Source organism: Crocodylus siamensis, chromosome 10 (genome assembly GCF_052110815.1).
Source record: "Crocodylus siamensis isolate JL-2025a chromosome 10, ASM5211081v1, whole genome shotgun sequence".
NCBI classification, from domain to species: domain Eukaryota; kingdom Metazoa; phylum Chordata; order Crocodylia; family Crocodylidae; genus Crocodylus; species Crocodylus siamensis.
In genome coordinates this window covers 31,278,984-31,300,711 of record NC_143404.1, presented here as the reverse complement: position 1 = coordinate 31,300,711, position 21,728 = coordinate 31,278,984, and the positions used below count along the sequence as shown (strand labels likewise).

General features: G+C 40.9%; 1 protein-coding gene across 5 annotated transcripts in view; it reads right to left on the bottom strand.

Moving 5' to 3' along the window:
- Positions 1-3,967: 3,967 nt before the first annotated feature.
- The window catches only part of KCNIP1 (potassium voltage-gated channel interacting protein 1), a 620,696-nt gene continuing 602,935 nt past the window's right edge, over positions 3,968-21,728 (bottom strand). For all 5 annotated transcript variants that reach the window (XM_090065221.1, XM_090065223.1, XM_090065224.1 and 2 more), the window contains 5 exons: positions 16,581-16,651; positions 15,020-15,127; positions 12,656-12,760; positions 12,382-12,444; positions 3,968-8,517 (listed from right to left, as the gene is read on the bottom strand). In XM_090065221.1, coding sequence (XP_089921347.1) covers positions 8,470-8,517; positions 12,382-12,444; positions 12,656-12,760; positions 15,020-15,127; positions 16,581-16,651 — 395 coding nt within the window. In that variant the 3' untranslated portion in view covers positions 3,968-8,469. The remainder of the gene's footprint in view (positions 8,518-12,381; positions 12,445-12,655; positions 12,761-15,019; positions 15,128-16,580; positions 16,652-21,728) is intronic.

The window sequence follows — 21,728 nt, the reverse complement described above, 5'->3', positions numbered from 1 at the left end:
TTTGAATATTTTTACCCAGGTGATAATAATGAATTCCTTTTTGGGTAACTCATTAGGGATGTGCTTTCATCAAGGTCAATCAAGGTCAAATTTCTCACAAACTTAACATGTTCCTATTGGGATGAATAGAGCATGTGTATTGAACCCCATAGGGAAATGCTTTCTATTCAGTGCAGTGTACTCACATCAAAAGTGTTTCCAAAATCTTGCCAATCTTCTATCAAAGAATGAATTTGAAGTTGGTTTTCTTATCAATAATGAACAAAAATAATAATCTTTATGAATAGTGTGAGCTTGCTTTGGTCTAATTTCTAATCCTCCTTACATATGATGACTATATGATTTACTGATTTCTCTTCCTTCACTAGAATAATCAGTATGTTCATCCAGTGTTGAATACCACTCCTAGCTAAAGCAAAATCTCCAGAGTTAAACAACTTTCAGATATAAAGAACATCAGATGAAGTAGAATTAAGCTTTCTCTATTTCAATACTTTTTTTTTTTTAACCATTACTATCCAATGGAAAATTCTTCCAAATTGTATCTACTGGCCCAGAATTCACAAGCAAAAGACAAACACTGTCTTTGATTACTGGCCATGTTAGCAGGATTTTTCTAAGCACTAATGCTCACTTTCATCCTTTGTAGATTCCTCTGTATTACTTGAATACATGTATAATTGCATCATGATGATGTTAATCAGAGACAGATACACATTCACAGACGATGGTGTCTCATGGATGATAACATTTTCTTCTTCTTCGTTTCTTTCATACCTATTACAACTAGTATGAGAGACAAAAACCTTCTTCATTGAGATTATTTTAAGAAGTAAGAGCAGTGACTTTTTGGTTAGATGAACATCCATGACTGGTAGATTTCAATGTATTCAATGGAATTAAAATGGTTTATTTCAGAAATCTTAAACACACTTGATTGTTTTGCAGTATTGGATTCTATTTCAGCTTTCCTTTTGCAGTCCTTAGTTCCAGAAATAAGTTTTCATTTTCACAAAAGACTGTCCCCATCAGTTTCAGTTTTAGCCATGGTGATTGATTCTGTCACTGAAGATCATTAGCTAACTGTGGACACAGCTAATATAAGAACTTCTGAATAACCAAATACAACTGATTTATCCAGATAGAAAGCACTGTGTATTGCTTCCTGGCATCTGACAGCAGTTTTCACAACATTGCCAATTTTAACAGAAATATTTTATTACAAGCAAATAATAACTGTTTTTCATTTCTGAATATTCCTTTTTGCTGTCTATAACTTCTCCCTAAGGTAGGTTTGCCTACCTTGTAACCCAGTCTAACAGTTATGTCTGAGAATGCTTTATTCTCTGTTCCTATTCATTCCCTGCCTAATTAGCAAAGAATCGGTATGTTGCCAGTACGGTGCCAGTTACCATAACACAAACATTTAGTCAGTAGGAGCTAGAATGAGACCAATACCAAAATTCACACAGCTAATTTTTGACATATCTGGATGTATGCAAGATAACTCTTTTTTCCCATTGTACAAGTTTGTCTATATTTTACATCCTGAAGTATGTAACTTAGGAAATGTATAAACTTGTAAAAATTTATTTTCTCATCTAAATGTCAAACAGAATACAGCTGAAGGGATACTAGTAAATCTTTTTGGCCTTAAAGGCTAGGGACAGACACTCAAAAAGCCTAAGCCTCAATTGATTCAATCTTCAGTCTAACCTGCCTAGAGACTGAATCAGTTTGTAACCACACAGACATCCCCTCTGGACTGAAAACAATCCAGCACGTGCCTGCAGTGGCTCAGGCTAGAAGCCAGAGGGCATTAAAGCAGCCCCCCCCCCCTTCCCTTTCAAAGTGCTGAGCTTAGGTGGGGCATGGCCAGGCCCAGGCAGGATGCTCTGATTAGGGAGGGGTTCCCCGCCTTCTTGATAACAGAGCATTTATTAGTTCTATCATTAGCATTTAGCACCCCATCAGAAAACAAAGCCTCACTCATTAGTTCAAGCTCTTCTTAAACAGCTTTTTCCAAAGGAAGGAACACATGCACATTAGCAGCTGACCTGTTGATTAGCTCCAAAAATCCCTAACCTGACATTGTCCTGTCTGCTTTAGACAGACACCTCTCAGCATTAGCTAGCATACTACATGCTGGCTACAGTCCCTGTTGTGGGAGAGAGGAGGAAGGGATCCCTGCTTAAGCAGCGAGTGGGGAGTGGGGGGGGAGGGAGGCATGGGGAAGCCAGGCAGACCCTGTTGTGCCTACAAGTCTCTGCTGGAGCTCCAGCCAGGGAGCAGAGGGGAGGGGCCTGCTCAGCCCAGAAAGCATGCTGGGATAGTGGGGGAATCTGATTTAACTTAAACCAGGAAGGGGTCTAGGACAGATATTGCATATACCGGTTTGATCCAAATCAGTTAAGTCTGATACTACTATATATTCAACCAGGTTTATGTCAAACCAGCTTCAGCCATTTTCAAACTGGTTTATGTGCACTGAATGTCCATTCTGTTACAGATTTAAACCAGTTTCTAATCACTTAAATTGTCTTATGTGTTATGTCTGTCCCTAGCAAAAAGCATCTCTTGCTTAAACAAAGGTCATATAAAAATTTAACCATTAGCACAGACATGGCTAGTAGGGCTGTGCGAAATGCCTGCATTTTGTTTCAGTTTCAGATTCGGCATTTCAAATCATTGTTTCATTTTGTTTCGGCTGAAACTGTTTCAAGTTTCAATGCTGTTTCGACACGGTTTCGGTGTTTTGGCCATAGGCTATAATGGGGAATGACTAAAATACCTATAACATTGTCCTTCTTTGCCTGATTCTGATGAAAACTGCAGGAATGGTAGTCTCTTCTGAACGCATGAAGCCTGCCAACCTTCAAAGAAATAGGTGCAGGGGTTTCTGGGACACTTCACCTCAAGGTGCTGAGAGGAAAACTCGTGACTTGTGACTTTGTGTGTGAGTGTTAAGGCAGAGCAGGGTGAAAACTGCAGGCATGGTACCCCCGGCTGAGGCCATAAAGCCTGCCGAGTTTCAAGGAGATAGGTGCTGGTTTTACATTTTTTAGGTTTAGATAGGTTTTTAACTTGAGAGCACTGGGATTGGAAGGGACCTCAGGGACAGTTGGCAGACACTGGCCAGCTACAGATGTCAGTCTGTTCCCCCTTCTTCCCCCTCCCTCTCCTTACTGTCTCTTTACCTGTAAGTCCAGCTTTGAAATACCTTTGAAATGCCAAAACATCTTTGAAACGTTTTGACTTGTTTTGTTTCATTTTGAATATTTTGACATGTCTCCCATTTTATTGTCATTGGATAATAGCATTGTTGAAATGCTCAAAACACCACCAAAATGAAATGGCGGTCAAAATTTTGCACAGCCCTAATGGCTACCCATATTAGTCTGAAGTCAGACAGAACGCAGGGCAGGGTAACACATTACAGTCTAACTGTTTCAGAGGTTCATGAGCTTCCATAGGCAACAGCTTATGCTGTCATATTTTATATATGGGTCCATTTATAATATCAGATGAACTAGGTTGTTCATGACTCTCTGAAACAGTTAGTCGCTGGATGCCACTCTGCCCTACCCTGTGCCTAACATTTATCAGGTTTCTTGTATTTTTCTAAATGGAAACTGCAAAAATGTGAAGAGAAATCTTATTTCTCAAATATTAGTTTTACTATTCCAAAATATAACCAGTAATCCAGGTACAACTTTTATTAAAATATCTCAGAATGAGGCACCTGCCACTGCACCCACATGAATATTTCTAAATTAGATATATAAATGTCCTAAGTAACATTTAAATATTGTGTTCGCAGCACCCATTCAGCAGTTCACTGCCAAGATACACACACAGATGTGCATGTTCAGAACAGAATCTTGCATTTAAAAACCTGACTCAGAATTTTAAGCCTCAACGTATCTCTTAAAGAAATGATTAGCTCCTAGGCTACAAAAGAACACCCTTCAGTATATATTTAATTTTATTATTAAAACAAAAATCTTTAAAACCATTCAACAAAATATCATAAAAATTGCCATTAGATAATAGCATTGTAACAGTGAAACTATGCATTGCTGCTCTAGTAAAATGGCTTTACTTATCATGATTTATATTTTTTGCCCATATTTCCTTAAGATCCTTCCACAATGAAGAAATATTGTCATACTGCTTCCCCCAGGTCATAATTCACATGCTGACATACGTCACAATTCAGTGGTATCATTATTCTGTTTCTGTTATGATACCAAGGGGATCACATCTGGCATTATTCATGTTTACTCACAATACTGTAGTGCTTTCAAAGTAACAGGAAAACTAACATCAACATGGACAGACACATTACATTTTTTTTGCATCCTCAGTAATAGCAATCCTATTTTTAACAGATCTTTGCCAAAAATGCATGTTATAAATGTTCTGAAGAATTGCTGGCATGATTATGTGGTTTAACATTTATAACTAAACAAACAAGTCAGACAAATTGATAAGACATTTACATCTTTGAGAAAATCTGTACAACTGATAGCACTGATGGATATTCTAATCGTGACTTAGAAGTCAACATGGTAACCACTTTCCACATTCTGGCAGTATGATTTATGATGGGATGAGATCAGACTGGCACAGTATGTTTTTTATTTAATAAGCTGTAGTAGTATTTGCCATAAATATTGCAAGCCTCATTTATGAACCATGGAAGGGTTTGCAAGTTTACAAACTAACATTCACTGAGAACATAAAGAACAAAACCAAAGACATTTCCATGCAGAATACAATTCTCTTACAGTTACTGGATATCTTTCATCCATTAGTCAGAGTATATATGCTGTATACACAGCTCACAAAGTGGCCTACTGTGCATCAGCGCATACCAGCTTATGGATAGGTCTTTGCTAAATAAAGCATGGGATCACATACAAACACTAAAGCGTGGTTTCCTAGAGAAGGCTATTCTGTCACAGTTTGAATTTACAACTAGAGTGATTTAATAAAGGGGCAATGGCATCAATTACCCTGTAAAGCATACATGAAAATATAGCTGTCAGTTATGTCACTCTGCAAATCATCCTATCTCAACCATCAATAATATTAATTAGAACTGAGAGGTAGTAACCCAAGGTAAAACATTATCATACTCTCATGGGCCCCATTCCGGCATGGTCAAAATAAAAAGGAAATATCAGAGGTGTAATAAGCAATTTTTGTTCTTTGAGCAGCAGTAGTGGTGGCAACTGCCAGTCTTGAGCCCTCTTTAAGTCAGTGTTTAGGGCTGGTGCCTTGCTCGCCCACATCCACTTGTGCTACTAAGAATTATACAATTTGATTTCCATGGGAGCAGAATCAGGTCTTTGTATTTTGTAGTTACCCCACATGTGCAGAAACCACAGGCATTGCTAAGAGTTATAGAACAAGGAGCTTTTGGGACCCCCAAATAGAAGGAAAAGCAGCAGTGCCACTAACTGGCTCAAATTGATCAAAGCTCTTAGTCCACAAGTGAACCCAATGGAGTAAAGGGGACCAGCTGACTGCTTACACATCTTGCTGAATAGAGGCCATACTCAGCAGACAGCACTTACAAAGACCAGGACAGGAATAACATATTCCACCTAGTACAGCACAGTGATATTGGAAACGCATCAAAACAAAGAAATACATTACAGTTCTTTCTTCAGCTGACATGAAGGTGAAGCACTTCTGATAGTTAAATACCCAAAAGTGGCATTGAGCCAAATTCAGTATTGATGTAACTCTATAGAAGTCAGTGGAGTTACCCCAGAAATTAATTTGGCTGCAGTGACTGTGATGTATGTAAAAGAAAACTTTCATGAATTGTTTTTGTGTACTGCGCCTTTAAATTGCAAGGAGTCAGCAGGCTGTACCTACCATTTCATGAGGCATAGCTGATACAGCACATTACAGAAGAGGCATGCTGGGTTGTCACAAAACCCACTTTTTCCTATTTCATTTGGCTTTTTTTCCCTTTAGCTGAAATTAGTCAATCAGATTGACAATACATGGCTGATTGGTGTGTATGAAAAACAAACAAGCTAAGGCTTCTGTAATTTTAGGTGGAATTGCAAGAAAATTAAGAGGCAATAGGATAAATGCCCTGATTGATTTTGCTTTGGATTTACAGTATACTTTCACCAAGAGCCTCTTAGAACCTGACTAGCACAACTGGATGACTATACTGTACTTGCAACATATCACCACTCTGAAAGTCACAGACCATGATTGGGACTTGCTATATTCTATATCATTTATAAGAATAAATTAATTGGTGGTGTTCAGTGTAAGGGAGTAAAAAAAAGAGAGAGACTAAAGCCTCCATCTTGCAGGCATATAACTTTTCTCACTTGAACAGCAATGCAACTGCTCAGGAGAGACAAGTTAAGCAGACGTGTAAGCGTATGCAGGAGGGGAAAGTTCTTGGTTGAGATGCAAGCAGAGGATCACTCTTATATCAACTAGATCTATTTCTTTATCTGTAGGTTGATATATTTTATAAAATATAGGGCTCATTCCATATATTTAGTCTATTATAAAAAGCTTCCACTTATAATATTTAAAATATAGTTTCAGTACTGTCAATATCATTGTTATATAATATGTGATTTAATAAAAATACACTTTTTCTGTAGGGGAGCAATCATGGACTGTGTTGGGTGGCCCTCCTTTGTGTGTGGCTCAAGTAACTGAAGAGGTTGGTTGTTCTTGATTTCCCTTATTGGTTTTTCTACCTTTAGATGGCTGCCTGCCAGTGGTGATATGTAGGGGGTGCAAAGGGGTGCACGTGCACCCCCTGAAAGCACTGGTGCACCCCCTCCCAGTAGCATTCCCCACTTAGGCTGTGGGTGGGAGGGCAGGCGGGAGCAGGGGCACTAGAAGTACCGCTGGCACTTCCCTGGCCCTTCCAGGCATGCCGCTGGCACTTCCAGGCAGCGTTCCCTCTTGGAACCAGTTTTGAGGGAGTGCTGCTTCCAGGTCAGCACACTCAGCTGCAGGGGGGACCCCTCCCCCTGGTTGTTGGAGGGTCAGGAGGCACCAGTTGCCCATGCTGCCTGCCACAACTGCTCTGTGCAGTATCAGCCCATGTAATGCTCTCTGCAACTCAGGCTGTACAACACCCCTAGGCTCTCAAATTGTATTGTTTTGGCCTGCTCATCTATTGGGCAAAATCCATCTTTGGCTGGTGATAAAACCAATGATGTCTTTTGGCACTGACAATGTATGGGGTTGGGGGCGAGCCTTACAAAACAAATCTGTCACTGCCCCAGCCCTTGTCCCAGGGAACTTACAGTGTAGAAGTGGAAGTTACACAAGGGATGTAGTTAGTTCATCCTACCTGGGGCTTACCCCCAGCTCAGACCCTGATCCTGTAACTAGCTTAGAAAAGACTGTCCCCTGTTTAAATCAGCAGGACACAGTGTGGTTGCTGGGGTCTGTCTGTGGAAACAGTTATATGATCTGGATTTTATTTTGCACTGCTGAATAAAATCAAGGGGTCAAATAAATCCATACAGAGGAAAATACTTTGCTTTTAAATCCAATCTAAAGTGCAAATGTTTAAATAATGGACTAATGAAGCATATTCCAAACAGTATATAAAGGACTATGGCTTATGGCAGTGGTCCCAATGGGAAATACATACTACATACTAGAAAGCCACTTCATTGGTGGCAACACTGTAGCGGATAATTGGTAAAAGTTGTTCAGTTCCAGTTATTCAAAATTTATCTTATGCTATAGGAATGTAATACTACTCAGTGAGATTCAATATGCAGAAGAGACTTATATGGAAAAGTGCATTATCCTATCTAAAATCTATTGGTTTGAATCTCCTGTGGTTGGTCCACATTAGGAATGACTCCACCAAGTTCAGTGGAGTAGTAGTGCCAGTGAATGAGAGGGAAAGATCAGGAACATTAGAGTAAACTGATTTTATGAACTGGACCCTCCATTTAACAAAGGGCATTTGGTGTTAGTTTTCATAGCCTCACAAATCTGTTATGATAGATTAGTTTTCTGTTAAAACCAATAAGGAAGTTATTTGAACACCATTTTGGCCTATAACAGTATGGAGTGAGCTTCCACTTGCAATAGATGGTGGAGCAAGGTATTGACATTGTATTATCATATGTAATCAAGCTTTCTCTATTTAAAGCAGCAGAATTTGTGACTAGCAAACAGAATATTGTATATTATTCATTTAAAGTTCAAGCAGGAGGTCTCTCTCAAATTTTATTAAAATATTAGCATGCTTCCAAGATGAAGTAAGTTCCACTCCAATGTCTCTTGGGAAGGAGAGATGGAGTTGGTTGCATTCTGAGATACAGCTTGGTGGGGATGTCTTACAAAACCATTGCGCGTTCAACATGGTCGAGTTGTAAAAAGCTTTTGCCCAGAAAGGAGGTTTTCATTACGTACAAAGTCTCTGATTCCTGCACCATTCTCCAGATGCTGTTACATGACGTTCTCAAAGAGCTGTAAGGACCGCATGATATTGTCATCCTGGAAGCAACAAGAAAACAATAAAACAACCAAAGTCTTTAGACCTTCTGTGGCAGACAAAGCACTTCGCACCACAATTCATCTTTGGCACCTGTTTCTACACTATGTATCAGTTCCTTTTTTATAGCACCTTTCTTCATGGATGAGTCCACACTACTTCAGAAGCTCTTGTCCTGTTTCAAAAAGCATTTCTAATTTAACAAAGCACTTGGGTGTGTTGGCTTGAACCACATGTTTGAAATTAAGTAGGTGTTTAAATGCTTTAGATCATGAATAATTCCAGCATTTGCATTTCCACACAGGAGCAGTCTTGATGTCAGAAGCCTTAAACTGCCAGGTCCAGAGCTCCCTTAACTTACCTCTAAAATGAAGCTGCTTCTGGGCTCAAAAATGTTAATCTTCTACCCTTGGATTCCTACTCCCTGGGTGCGTCTACACATGATGCTTTAATGTGCCTTAGCCTAAGCTAATGTGCATTAAGGGTGCATGTCTACTCATGCATGCCCTTAATGCACATTAAAAATGGTGAATATCAATTTAAACTTGATATCTACAAATGTAGGTATCCAATTTAGGCATGAATAATTAAAGCGCATTAACGAACATGTAGATGCGTTAAATCGCATTAGCACTTTAGTCCCAAGTCAGTCCACATACACAGTGTTAATGCACTTTAATGCCTGTACTTGTAGACACCTGCCTAAGCCCACTTAATGCTCATTCAATGTAGGCATGCTTAAATACACATGTAGACATGACCCCTGAATCCAAATAAGAAAGCTGAGAATTACATATTGAGAAAACCTGATTAGCAAAGTTTCTTATGAGGCTAGCTGCATCTGCAGTTTTACTTTGTAGCAACATCCAAGGTGATCTGATAGGCTGTTACATTATCACAGTGACAATTTAGCATTTTTTTTCTTTGTGTGCTTGATGTACCTGAAGCTGGATAAAGTGACAGAACTCTGGATTTCTGCCTATTTCTTTCTTTATGCCCATGTCTCTGCCCTGATTTGTAAAATGCTTGGAACTAATTAGGGGGAAGGTGTGGGGTGAAGAAGGGTTGGAGTATTATGGAGTCTATGGGGCAAAATGGGTATAGGGGAGTGGGAGCAAGAAGGGTGGTTGAGGAGGACCCATGTGGTAAGAGATGCTGCAGTGAGAGAGGAATTCTCAGAGAGGCAAGGGAGGGTTTTGATTATAAATTGAAAAATATAGCCAGAGGCCACTAGCATATTTATAAGGTGTCTAGATTCTTTTTAAATTGGAGGAAAATTTGTTGTAGTAAGGGATGCTGCAGCACACCACCCACCCTGTTCAAAATCCTAGGTGTGCCCATGCTATCTTCACATTACATGTCTTTCTTTTTTTGTTAAAAAAGACTTCTTTTAAAAAAAATTAAAACAAAAAACAACCACCCCAAAAACATGTTCTGAATACTAATAAGGCACCTATTGCAAATGATGCTAAGTTTAATTAAATAATATGGTGCACTGCATGAAGAAAAGAATAGTGAAGAACCTTACATTTTCAGATTAGTTATCAAACACATCTAGAATGAGGACATACATAAACACTCCAGGCAAGCCAGCACCATCAATGAGGTATCTTTAAAAGTACCCAAAAATAAATAAATCACCCAGCAACAGATATAATACGTATGCACACACACCTGCAGGCAAACCAATTAAAAAACATGCACACACAAAGCAAAGAAACAGAAGAGGTTAAGAATAAAACATCTGCAAGAAAGAACTTCATATTAGGCATCTAATAATGGAGGATGAAGTTTCACATCCCTGAAGACCTCACCAAAGAAAGTTCTCCATATAACAAGGTCCTGACTGAACTAGAATAAAGAAAAAGGCCCATCCCACTCCTTAAAAGTGTTTGCAGGATTCATAGCAATCATTCAGATACTGAAAGCTTCACTCATTAGAGCATGGGAATGAATTTCTTGGGAAAGCTTGAAACTAAGAGCTCAGAATGCCGGATGAGTGATAATTACCACTATCTTAAACTGTCTGAAATGAGCAGGCTGTTACTGCATTGTTTAACCACTGGAAACATCCCTGACCAAATAGTCACACAATTAATTGGAAGCCACAAAAACAGATGTCAGGCTGATTGTTCATGCAGATGCTTAGTTTTGTGTAGGTGCTAAAAATAACAATAAACAATTATTGCAGCCAATTTAATTTATGGAATTTGCAAAAGGCACTCATTTTGGAAAAATCATTACTTTGATTGCAGTGCTGGCTTTTAATGTTTGACCTCACACATCAACCATTTTATATGTTGGTGTTGTAATTACAGGGTACCTAGACAGATTTTATGCCTCTGGACACCTCAGTCACTGTGAGTAACTATTAATGATATATGGAGAAAAGCAATTAGAGAGACATTGTCAACCACTTAAAAACAGAAAAACACTGAGGTAGGTGAAAGGCTTTGTGAGCTTCCTTTATAGTTATGTACTACGTCAAAGAATTGTCCATTATATTTCACTTGGGAAAATAATAGCCCGGGCCATCAGCATTGAAAATGAACAAACTGTATTCAGCGATCAGTGCAAACCCAGATTCATGTTTTAAGCATTCTCTGGTGTTTAGGGGAATTCACAAGTCAAAACCCATATGTATCAGGGCCGGTGCTTCGGGGGTGGCGGTTATACCCCTTGATGGTGACTTAGCTCATACTGTGCTCCAAGGTACCCTTCTTTTGCTCTCTCCTGCCACACCTTGGTCTTGTTAACAAGTTTAGAAAGGGAGGCTGCCCAAGGTTCTTAGTGAAAGCCTTTAGCCTGTCCTCATACCCACAGATCCCTCTTGGACCCCACTGCTCCCAATAGGCCTTTGGTCTAATCATGGCCCCAACCTCCCCTGTAGCTGTGCCTATGCCTCTGAGGAGTGACAATCAAACAATTTGGTGGGCCCTCAGCCTCAGTCTTGCATACAGACTTCTCTGACTTTTCAGTCCTCTGTCAATCTCTGCCTCTCCTGGGCTGGACTTTCTTTAGCTTTGTCTCTACCCCTTTTGGGGCAATGGGCTCTCACTAGCCCAATCTCTGCCCCTCAAAGGCAGGGGGCCCCTGGACCTTGTCTCTGCCCCTCCTAAGCTACTGCACTACTGCCTGCCTTGCCCCTGCAGTAGACTCAAGCCTTAAGTGCCTTGCTGGCATTACTGCACCTCCTGACCTTCCCTGCAGTCCCAAACCCAGTCATACAGTTAAAACCCAGAGCAAAACATCAGCACGCTGGCTATAACTTAATTCTCTAAGCACACTGACTCTCTTCTCGAATCCCCCTTCATACTGAGTCTAATCCCCTGCTAGCAGCCTCTCCTTACTGATGTCTCTCATCAGCAGGCATCTTACCGCAGAACCCCTTTCCCTGCAGAGCCAGACTGACTGCTCAGGCTCTGGTCTTGCTTTATAAGCCTCTAGATCCCTGCCCTCTTCCAGCCCTGCCTGCTTCCAGCGATTCCCTGGGCTGTCTGCAGGCACTCTCTAACAAGCTTTGCTTACTGGCCTTCAGAGTAGCCTAGCAGCAGTCTTGCCCTGTCTCCCACACAAGACTGGGTTTTATACCACTGCCAGGAATCTGCTAGTACTGCAGTATGTTTCTTACTGTTTTCTCAGGTTAATCTACTATTGTACTATTGCTGTGTCTCTCTAACAGGAGGCATAGCAGTCTCTGTTACATCAGGACTGAATCTGGCAGCTGGTTTTTACATGCAATAGAATGGAAGTTAGGACCCTGAGCCCCTTAAAACTTAGAAAGGACTGCCTTCTAAAGTGAATATGACCATTGTGGCACAAGCTCATCTTCTCTGCTTTCTTGGCAATGAGAAGGTTACTCTTACCTCCTGACACGATTCAATGAACTCATCTAAAGTTACAACGCCATCTTTGTTTTTATCCATTTTCTGCAAAATAAAAAACACAAAACTATATTTATTTTTTCTAAAACTGATGTTTCTTCAAAAAAGTATCACAATACTGTTCAGTGCTGCTTGCCTAACAGTATCTTGCAAACAGGCAGAGCTTGTCCTCCAGCCAGAGTTTGGAATGAGCTCCATTGTTCAGGCTTTGCCAGTAGCTAAGCATCAAAAGAAATGTTAGAAATCAGCTAAGTACCTGGAAGAAAACTTCTACATGCTGTCTTGGAGCATCTTCTTTGAGCACTGGATATGTGTACTTCCCCATCATATCATAAATTGCCTTTACTATATCCATCATTTCCTGGAGTGGTAACAAGAACAAATAAAACAGAAACTAATAAATGCAAGTACAACGTTTTCTTTTCCTGAATTAGGTCCAGTTCTACATTCTTTTCCTAATGTAAAAGAAAGCCATATTGCTGTGTGTCACTTCGCATTTCTAGTACCACTTCCAGATACCATATATTGCAGTTTTTTTATGCTCAAATGTTATTGTCTATACAGTATGCTGCAAAATCTAGTGAATCTTACTCTGTCATCTGTTGTCAATCATCTACAAAAGCTCCTGTGCAGTCGTTGCCATTACTTCATTTCTTTGCCTTTAGTTACTGCTGTGCAAGATTGTAGCGGATCCATCATTGGTACCCACAGCCAACTGACCCAGTCGGTGGAACTGTTGAAGCTAAAATGAATGTGTTCTTAGTTCTCAGTACTCTTTCAATGATAAAGGATGATTTCCCACAATTTCCATGGTTGATTCTCTTCCCCAAGGGAAGCAGATCTTTTTCCAGTCGCTAGGAAGGATTACCTAGTCAAGTAGACTGATACAAGTCAGCCTTAGGATAAACTTACCCTGTCTTTCACAAAGGTGTCTCTATTATTAGTATTGATACCACTTCTTAATAACAAGCATATTGTAGCACTCCAGACACACACAGTCTTACATTCTTTATAGATTTTTATAGTGTCAAGAAGATCTTACAGTTGATCACAGCCAAAACAGAGCAAGGTGCACAGAGTTCTTTCTTCAGCGTATAACCGAAAGTAAGAGTGCGTCGACATGTGACACTACATTGCTGTAGCAACGCACTAGATCGATGTAGCATCTGCAGGCAAAAACCGTGATGCCACAGCTACATTGCATCCCTCACTATAGCATGTCGCTATGGTGACACAGAGGCTAAAAATAACCATGCACAGTGTGCATGGTGCAGTACGAAAGGAAAGTACTAAATGACGGCATAGTAACAACGGTGCTGTACGGGCCTGTGGAGATGCATTGACATGTGAGGCTTAAGTGTGAAATATGCATTTTGCAGTCCAGTGTATTTATACCTGGATATAAGGAGAGCACAAGTAACTAGAGATACAAATGCAAGTGCAGAGTTAAACTAGGCCAGTATATAAACTGCATCTTGGTAGTCAGAAATGGGAAAACCTTAGGGGAAGCAACTGTTTGCTCCAGGGAGCTGAAGAAATGGCTAGTCATGAAGCCCAAAATGGGTGCTTGGTTTTGCTTTTTTCTCAGATGCCTCTTACATTTTTTCTTTATATTACAACCTGTGTGTGCCACGTCTGACAATAATGTATGCAGAGGAAGTTCTTTTGGTCTGAGGAAGGTTATTTGGGGCTTATTTTGTTGTCTATGAAGTACAAACCTTCTGTAGGAAAAATGTGATTGCAGGGAAAGTTCTAGCTGCTTAGAAGAAACGATCAGGATGAAACACAGCATAGTCTTGCTGAATTAGAAAGCTGGGGTGGGCAGTGGGGAAAGTAACTGAAAAGGGGGAAGGGCCGGTCAGTAAGTGAACTATAAATGATCCTAAATCAACTAAACACTCAGAAAGAAGCAAAATGGACAGTTGGAAGGATTCCTGTTTCTAACCCTTGTCAATCATTATAACACATGTTTGGAGCCCCTGTCACAGGAGCTTTCATGCTAACAGTGACAGTGTTGGAAAACTATTAAAACATCCTAGCCTCAATTTTGTACATATATGGCTGTCACCATAAACTGCATGCATGGGCTGGAGGGAAGAATTCAGCGTGGCTATTAAACTCACATTTCCAAGAAAATATTTTACTGCATAGCTAATCAATCACCAAACAAGTCAAGGCTGTCAGAAGAGGAAGCGCTGTCATTTAATAAAAAGGACAGTGGGCAAACACAGACTCATTCAAAACATCAAAGGTTTCTGAAAACATCTTGGTCACTCTAGGCATGCTTAGATACTCAACACATGCATTAGCATAATCATTCCCATATTAATTATACTGCCCCTACAATTATCTTCATGTATCCATAGTTTCTTTTACGGAGGTAGGATTTGTTTCTAGTAACATGGTTTCTTCAAGGGCAACATACCTCAGGAAAAAATACAAGCTCTACAATTATGCAAAACAAAATCATTGTGCACTTTGCCTTACATACCAATAAACAGTCGAGCACAGTGCTGATTTGAATTTAATTAACTGCATGAAAAATGAATTATGCTTTGTAATATCAGCCACTCAGTTCTTTCAGAAAAGAAACAGCTGTTCCTTCCATAAAGAGCCTTACCTCCTTGTTTATATATCCATCTTTATTTATGTCATACAGATTAAATGTCCACCTTAGCTTTTCATGAACTGTTCCTCGCAACAAAATTGATAGCGCCGTCACAAAATCCTGGTTCATGGCAAAAGAAATTAGCGAATTTTAATAAAGAATCTTTTCCAAACCTTTTTCTTAATAATACTATTCTTTTCTTTTCCACATGAAGGATATTGTTAATTAGAACAAAAATATTTAGACCCTTTTTCTTCCAAATGTTTGACTTTCATGACTGTCAACTCTGGGTGAACTTGGCAGATAAAACTTAGCCGTGAGCAGCACCTAAATGACATGCTACAATAGTTGTAATGTAGGAATTCTGAATACCAGAGAAATCCTAATTTATTTAAACCAAGGTCCACAGTCCACCCATGTTGGTGATTTAGATTGTATGCAAGCACAGGCTGCAGGGGAAATCAGGACTAAGCAGGTGCTGCATATCTGTTTCTCCAACTAGAGGACAGGGCATCTGTGAAGCCTCTGTACTGGATTTTGCTATTGACTGATGATTATTCTTCAGTCAGCCCAAGTGTCCTTGTATAGGGCTCAGGGCAAGAAGAAGAAAGGGGCTGCCTATAATTAATCTTCAAACAGGCTTAACACTGGCAATTAATCCAGCACAGATTACACAGAACCTTTACCCTTTAACCTTTACCCTATATGAGCAGCTACTGTTTCCATGCATTCATTACCCATATAACAGGTTCACTAGTCAACAAAATGTATTTGTTTACTTGTTTTTTAAATTTTGACCATTTTACAGACTCATGGCTTAAACCTGAGATAGTCTGTGGGAACCTGGGAATTAACCAGGAAACCTGACCAGGTCAGGGAGATGAACGTGTTTGTTGCTATCATGATTTAAATGGAAGAGTAGGGGGGATATTATCCGATTTTTGACAAGTCTTGGAAGGCTTGGTCTGTACCCTGCTATGCAGAACTGAGGCCTATTGGGTACTGTCAGGTAACAAAACGTAGTCAGCAACCATTCACATTTGTCATGTTCCAACCTCTGCAATCCAAAGGTGTGTGTTATCTCAGGTGGGACAAGCAATGTCATAATACAAACACAGTCCTTTCATAATAGATCAGGATGGTGCTCTGCTGTCCACCAGTGATGGCTGGGCCACCAACCAGTTGATAAGCCTGCTATAGCCTGGGCTGAACAGAGCTGGGTTTTTTGTTTTGCTTTGCTTTGTTTTGTTTTTTAGCTCAGGCAATAGACCTCATGCTTGAAGATCTAGAGGACTCTGAGTAGATCATCATTAGTGGGATCAAATCTGGATCTCCAGGACTAAGTGCTCATGCTTCAACTACTGATCTAAGAAGCGATCTCTATTCAGGTAGGATTTAAATGCAACTCTGTTGGCAAGATGAACCCAATAATCTATTGAAAATGAATAAGATTAAATACTTGATTGCTTTTAATTTTAGATGAACATTTAGCCCAGCAAGTACCAAGAGACTAGACTCTAGAATGAAGGCAGATTAAGAGAGAGATGAACAAAAGATGATGTAAGTTAATTACCTCAAACTTCACTGATCCATTCTGTGCAGTATCAAATGCATTAAAGAGATAATGGGCATACATACTAGCATCTGAAAAATGCAAAGAAGATACAGATTATCTTCATGCTTATTATTACCACATGCATATTCTAATGCTTATAAGAAATTTTCATAGTTTGATTTTGCTTTGAGGGGAAAAAAGTCTCTGCAACTTCAGAAATTCTTTCCATGGCCTGGTATAAATGAATGAAGAAGACTAAATAAGTACTTAGAAAGGCCTTGAAATAAAAAAAAAATGTATAAAGACAGCAGTGATCTAGAGTAGTGGATTGAGCTGTAGGTTTAGAAAATAAGCAAAGAAGAATCAATGGCTCTGGAGCAAATTGAAAATAAAATACACAAAGAAATTAAGACATGAAAGCAACAGAAAAATGATGTCTTCCCATATGTTTCCTTTATCCATCTTTCCAATTCAGTAGAGGATTTTAGGATTGCAAAACTTTAGAAGGCTGGCTGTTTGGTGGCAGTATCTTAGCTTTGGTATTTGGTTTGAGGGGACTTATGAAAACATGGATATCCTTGGGCTGATATCCCGAGCTCATAAACTTCATATATTCAACCTACCCCTAGGTTCTTTGTAAAGGCTTTGTTTGGCTGTTTGCCAAAACATTCAAACAAAACTATTAATGGAGAGCACTGAAAAAACAGTACAGTCAAGTGTAAGAACATCCAGACTCCAACCTTGTCCTATTTACTGAGTCCTTCAACATCAGTCACTTGGGGGTTTTTTAAAAAGTAATTAAGTCTAAAAAACTGAGCAGATTTTACTAAGAAGTCCTGAAGGACTGCAGTAGAACCAGAGCTCCAGGTATAAGGAAGAGTGAGATGGATATGATCTAATTTTCTTCTATACCTATATGAGAGTATTACAGAAGCACCAAGTGTATTTGTATCATAGACTCATCTGGTAGAGGTGAAATATTTTTAAATCCTCTTTAAAATTTAAAGTACTAAAGGCAGTTTTAGACATCTTTATGAAAGTAAGAATGGATTCTGGGACTAGGGAAAGGGCAACCTACAATCCAGAAAAATGTAACAATACGTGAAAAAAAATCAAAGAAATGTATCACATTAAGACCCTTCATTTGCATGCATTCTGCTTTGGAGGGGATTCATTCATTCATTGCTTCTGCAAATGTGGAATATATTGGGATTAAAATAACCTAATCATATCACTGCTTTTGTAGAGGACTTGTGCACGAGAATCAGCTTGGTCTCTTCTGATCCCTGCCTACACCCACTATAGCACCCTGAGGACTAAAACACTTTAAGATAACTGTAGTGGGTTCAGGGTTATTTCTGGGGGTCTACTGAACTCAAGGAGGTGCCCAGCCAATTTTGGGCAGATCCCAGGGCCAGCTGCCATTTTCGTGGGCTGGGCATGGTGGCTCCCCACAATTCCTCTGACTGACCAAGGGGGCCCCAGCAGTCCTGCCTCTCCCCACAGATTGCCATATGGTCTGAAACTGTGGCTTAATTACCCTGATTAAGCCCAAAGAAACCATTAATCCATGCATTATTAACCGTGGATTAATGGCTTCATGGGCTTAACAGGGTAATTAAGATGTGGTTTCAGGCCATCCCTGAAGGCATGTAATAAATGCAGCTGTATCAAGGTCTGCGGAGCCCCAGCATGGCTTGTTGCTGGCAACAGGTGCACGTGAGGAATGAGCCATGCTGGCCCAGGATCATAGTACAGCTGCTTGTGTAGCCTCCTTGGCCCTGCTTCACCCCCCATCTCCTGGAAGGCCTTGAGCTGTTCTTCCTTCAAGGTGGACAGCTGTCTCTTTAGGTTGGGCTTCTCTGTCACCTCAGAGGCAAATCATGGTCACTTCCTCCTAGAGTGTCACAGCCTTTATTCCCGCTCATGCCTCTTTTCCAACTTTGCCACAATTATCTGTTCCATCTGCATCTTTTTCTCTGCATCTACAGTCAACAGGTATCTTGACTCCTTGTTCTTACTTTTTTTGCTTCCTACCATCAACTGGCACCTCAAGGCAGCTACTTTGGTTTCAGATTGCTCATATTCTTGGCTTTCAACTCCCACTGCAGACATTTTGCCTCCTTGGCCTTCTTGCCAGAGACTAGATGTGCCTTAAGCAGTTTGCCTTGTACTGCAACTAGGACTTTGAGGGTCAGCATAACAGGTCTGTGCAAAGCAGAAAGTATTTGCTTTGGATTCGGCAGGACAGTGATTCGATTCGGTGATTCGAATCATTGTCCCCATTCAATTCAGCTGAATCCAAATCTGCAGATATTTGGCACTGAATCTTATTCAGCCATAGACTATACAGCCAAGCAGTGCTGGCGGGAGCAGCTGGGGGAGTGGCTGGACAAGCCCTGGCTTGAGCTGGTAGCCCCAGAAGAAGCCGCAGCTCGTCCAGCTGCTCCCCCTGCTGCCCCCCACTGGGGTGAGGCAGGCAGTGCTGGCAGTCCTGGGAGAAGCTGAGGGGAATGATTGGGGAACTGGGAGACTGAACTGGGAACTAAACCTGGAACTGGGAATTGAACCGGGAGCTGGGGGGAAGACCCTGTTTGTTCCCCAAGCCCCATATCATTGCCCTCAGCTCCCCAATCATTCCCCCCAACCCCAAGGTACAGCTTGTCTGGCTGCTCCCTCAGCTACCCTTGCCACCAGGGCAAGGCAGGCAGTGTTGGCAGCCCTGGGAGAAGCCGCAGAGGGTGGAGGGAATGATCAGGGAGCTGGGGATTGAACCGGGAGCTGGGGGGAAGCCCCTGTTCATTCCCTCAGCTCCTGATCATTCCCTCCCCAGATCCCGGTTCGATTCCCTAGTTGCATCTCTCAGCTCCCAATCATTCCCCACAGTTCCCCGTCATTCCTCCCAGCCCCACGCCTTGTCCCAGGGCTGCGAGCACTGCCTGCCCCACACCAGCAGGCCGTGGGGGCAACTGGGGGAGCAGCCAGACAAGCCATGGCTTGAGCTGGCAGCCCTGGGAGAAGCCCCAAGGGCTGGGGGGAATGATTGGGTTCTGGGGAATGATTGGGAGCTGGGGAATCGAACTGGGAGCTGGGGGAAGCCCCTGTTCATTTCCCCAGCCCCCAATCATTCCCCTCAGCTCCCGGTTTGATTCTGCAACTCCCAATTGCTCCCCCAGCTCCCAGATCTCCCCCCCAGCCTCTGTGGGCTCTCCCAGGGCTGCCAGCACTGCCTGCCTCGCCCAGGCAGTGGGGCAGCTGGAGGAGTAGTTGAACGAGCCATGGCTTCTCCTAGGGCTGCTGGCTCAAGCTGGTCCGGCTGCTCCCTCGATGCTCCTGCCGGCACTGCCTAATGCCTGCCTATACAAACTATGGCTGAATCTCTTTGAATTGTTTTGGAGGCTTCTGATTTGATTCAGAGAAATTAATGGGTCTCCTGATTTGATTCGGAGATTTGACTACTGAATCTGGCCAAATGTCCTTCGAATCGAATCGGCTACCAAAACTTTGTATAGACCTACATACAGCATAACTCTCTGCTCTCCTCTTCATGCACCTTAGCTCCCAACATAGGACAGAGCACAATCTTGGTCTGCTAAGAGGGCTCAAGCCTCCATGCTGGCACTCACTTTAACTGCTGGCAGTTCATCTTAACTGCTGCACTGTACTTTACATGCTCCTGTATGCTTTCAAGTGCTAGAATCTGTTTAAAGTGCCACTGCTGGCCTCCTTAAACTGTCTGTCTGTATTCCTCACCCACCCCAAGCAGCAACCCTGAGACCAGGAGAGGGAACTTACATGAGAGAGAAGGAAGACTGCACTGTGGTGCTGAAGAAGCAGCACAAAGCCACAGGTACCTTCTCAGGTTCTGGGAAGAGACTCTGGGACTGTGCGTTGCCCTTTGTGTACTGTGTTTATGGACTATTTGTATGAAGTGAGAACCCTGAACCTGCTACACTAAGATCTTTGCCTTAATATATGAGCATTTAGGCAAACCTTAATGCCTTGTGATATACAGGAGGTCAGATTACAGGACTCTCTGGTTCCTTCTTGGCTTGAACATTATGCAACTATGAAAAATATGTTACACTGCTAAAGGGCACTCCATATTACTTGCATGGGTAAAACAGTCTGGAGTCCAAGAAATAATTGGATTACTGCATCTTCAAGTTAAGACTGCAGAAATAAGCCACTGTTATAGGAAGAAAATAAAAGTAACACACCCTTGGAAAAAGGCCTTGTTATACCATCTGAAGCAAAAAGGTTTTGTTTCTGTGTCATATAAAATATATCAAGAAATACTAAACCTCCAGTAAGACTTGATAGATGGTAGAACAGCAGAGCGGATGACTTGTAAAGGATAAAAGCTTTTAGTAATATGCATTGAATGGCCTGGGATAATAAAATTGCATAAATGAAAAATTGTAATTCATGGACATTTTATTACATCCAGTATGTATAATTTCATGTGTAAAGAGAGTCATAAATTGAGAAAAATATGAGAAATCTAAAATAGCATGCTTTATGGGATTGTGGGATTTTACAAACATTTTGGAAAGCAAGTGAGAAAAAAATAGGTACAATATCAAAACACAAGTTTAATCCCACTGCTAAATCATGGTTTATTACAAAGATATCATTGTTAGCCCAGGTATCTCTGACAGAGAACCACTGTCAAGGGAATGGATCACTGAATAGGACAGAAGGCCATCAACATGTTTCAAAGAGCCACCTACAAGACATCATTATGATAAACTTGTAATGTAACTGAATACATGGATGAGCTCTTCAGTGACTATCATCCACCTACCATGTAACTATGCAATGATATATCACTACTAAATTCAAGTATTTTGTAACTCTGAAAACCTAATGAATATATAGATATTATACCCATATATCTTAACCTACATAATACATATATAGACCTAATTTTGTGTCTTCACATTGAAACCTCAAATGCACACGCTTATATACACATTCTGTATAAGGTATGGAATTTCAAATTCGACTTTCAAACTTGAAAGACTATTTGCATCAAAACATACCAAGCTAGAATGCAGGAGCAGAATCCTGAGATTCCTGAAAAGGCTAAGGAGCATTACATTACATTTGTTGTTAAAAAGGTAATACATATTCTTGTCATATCTATGATATATAGTAAAGCTG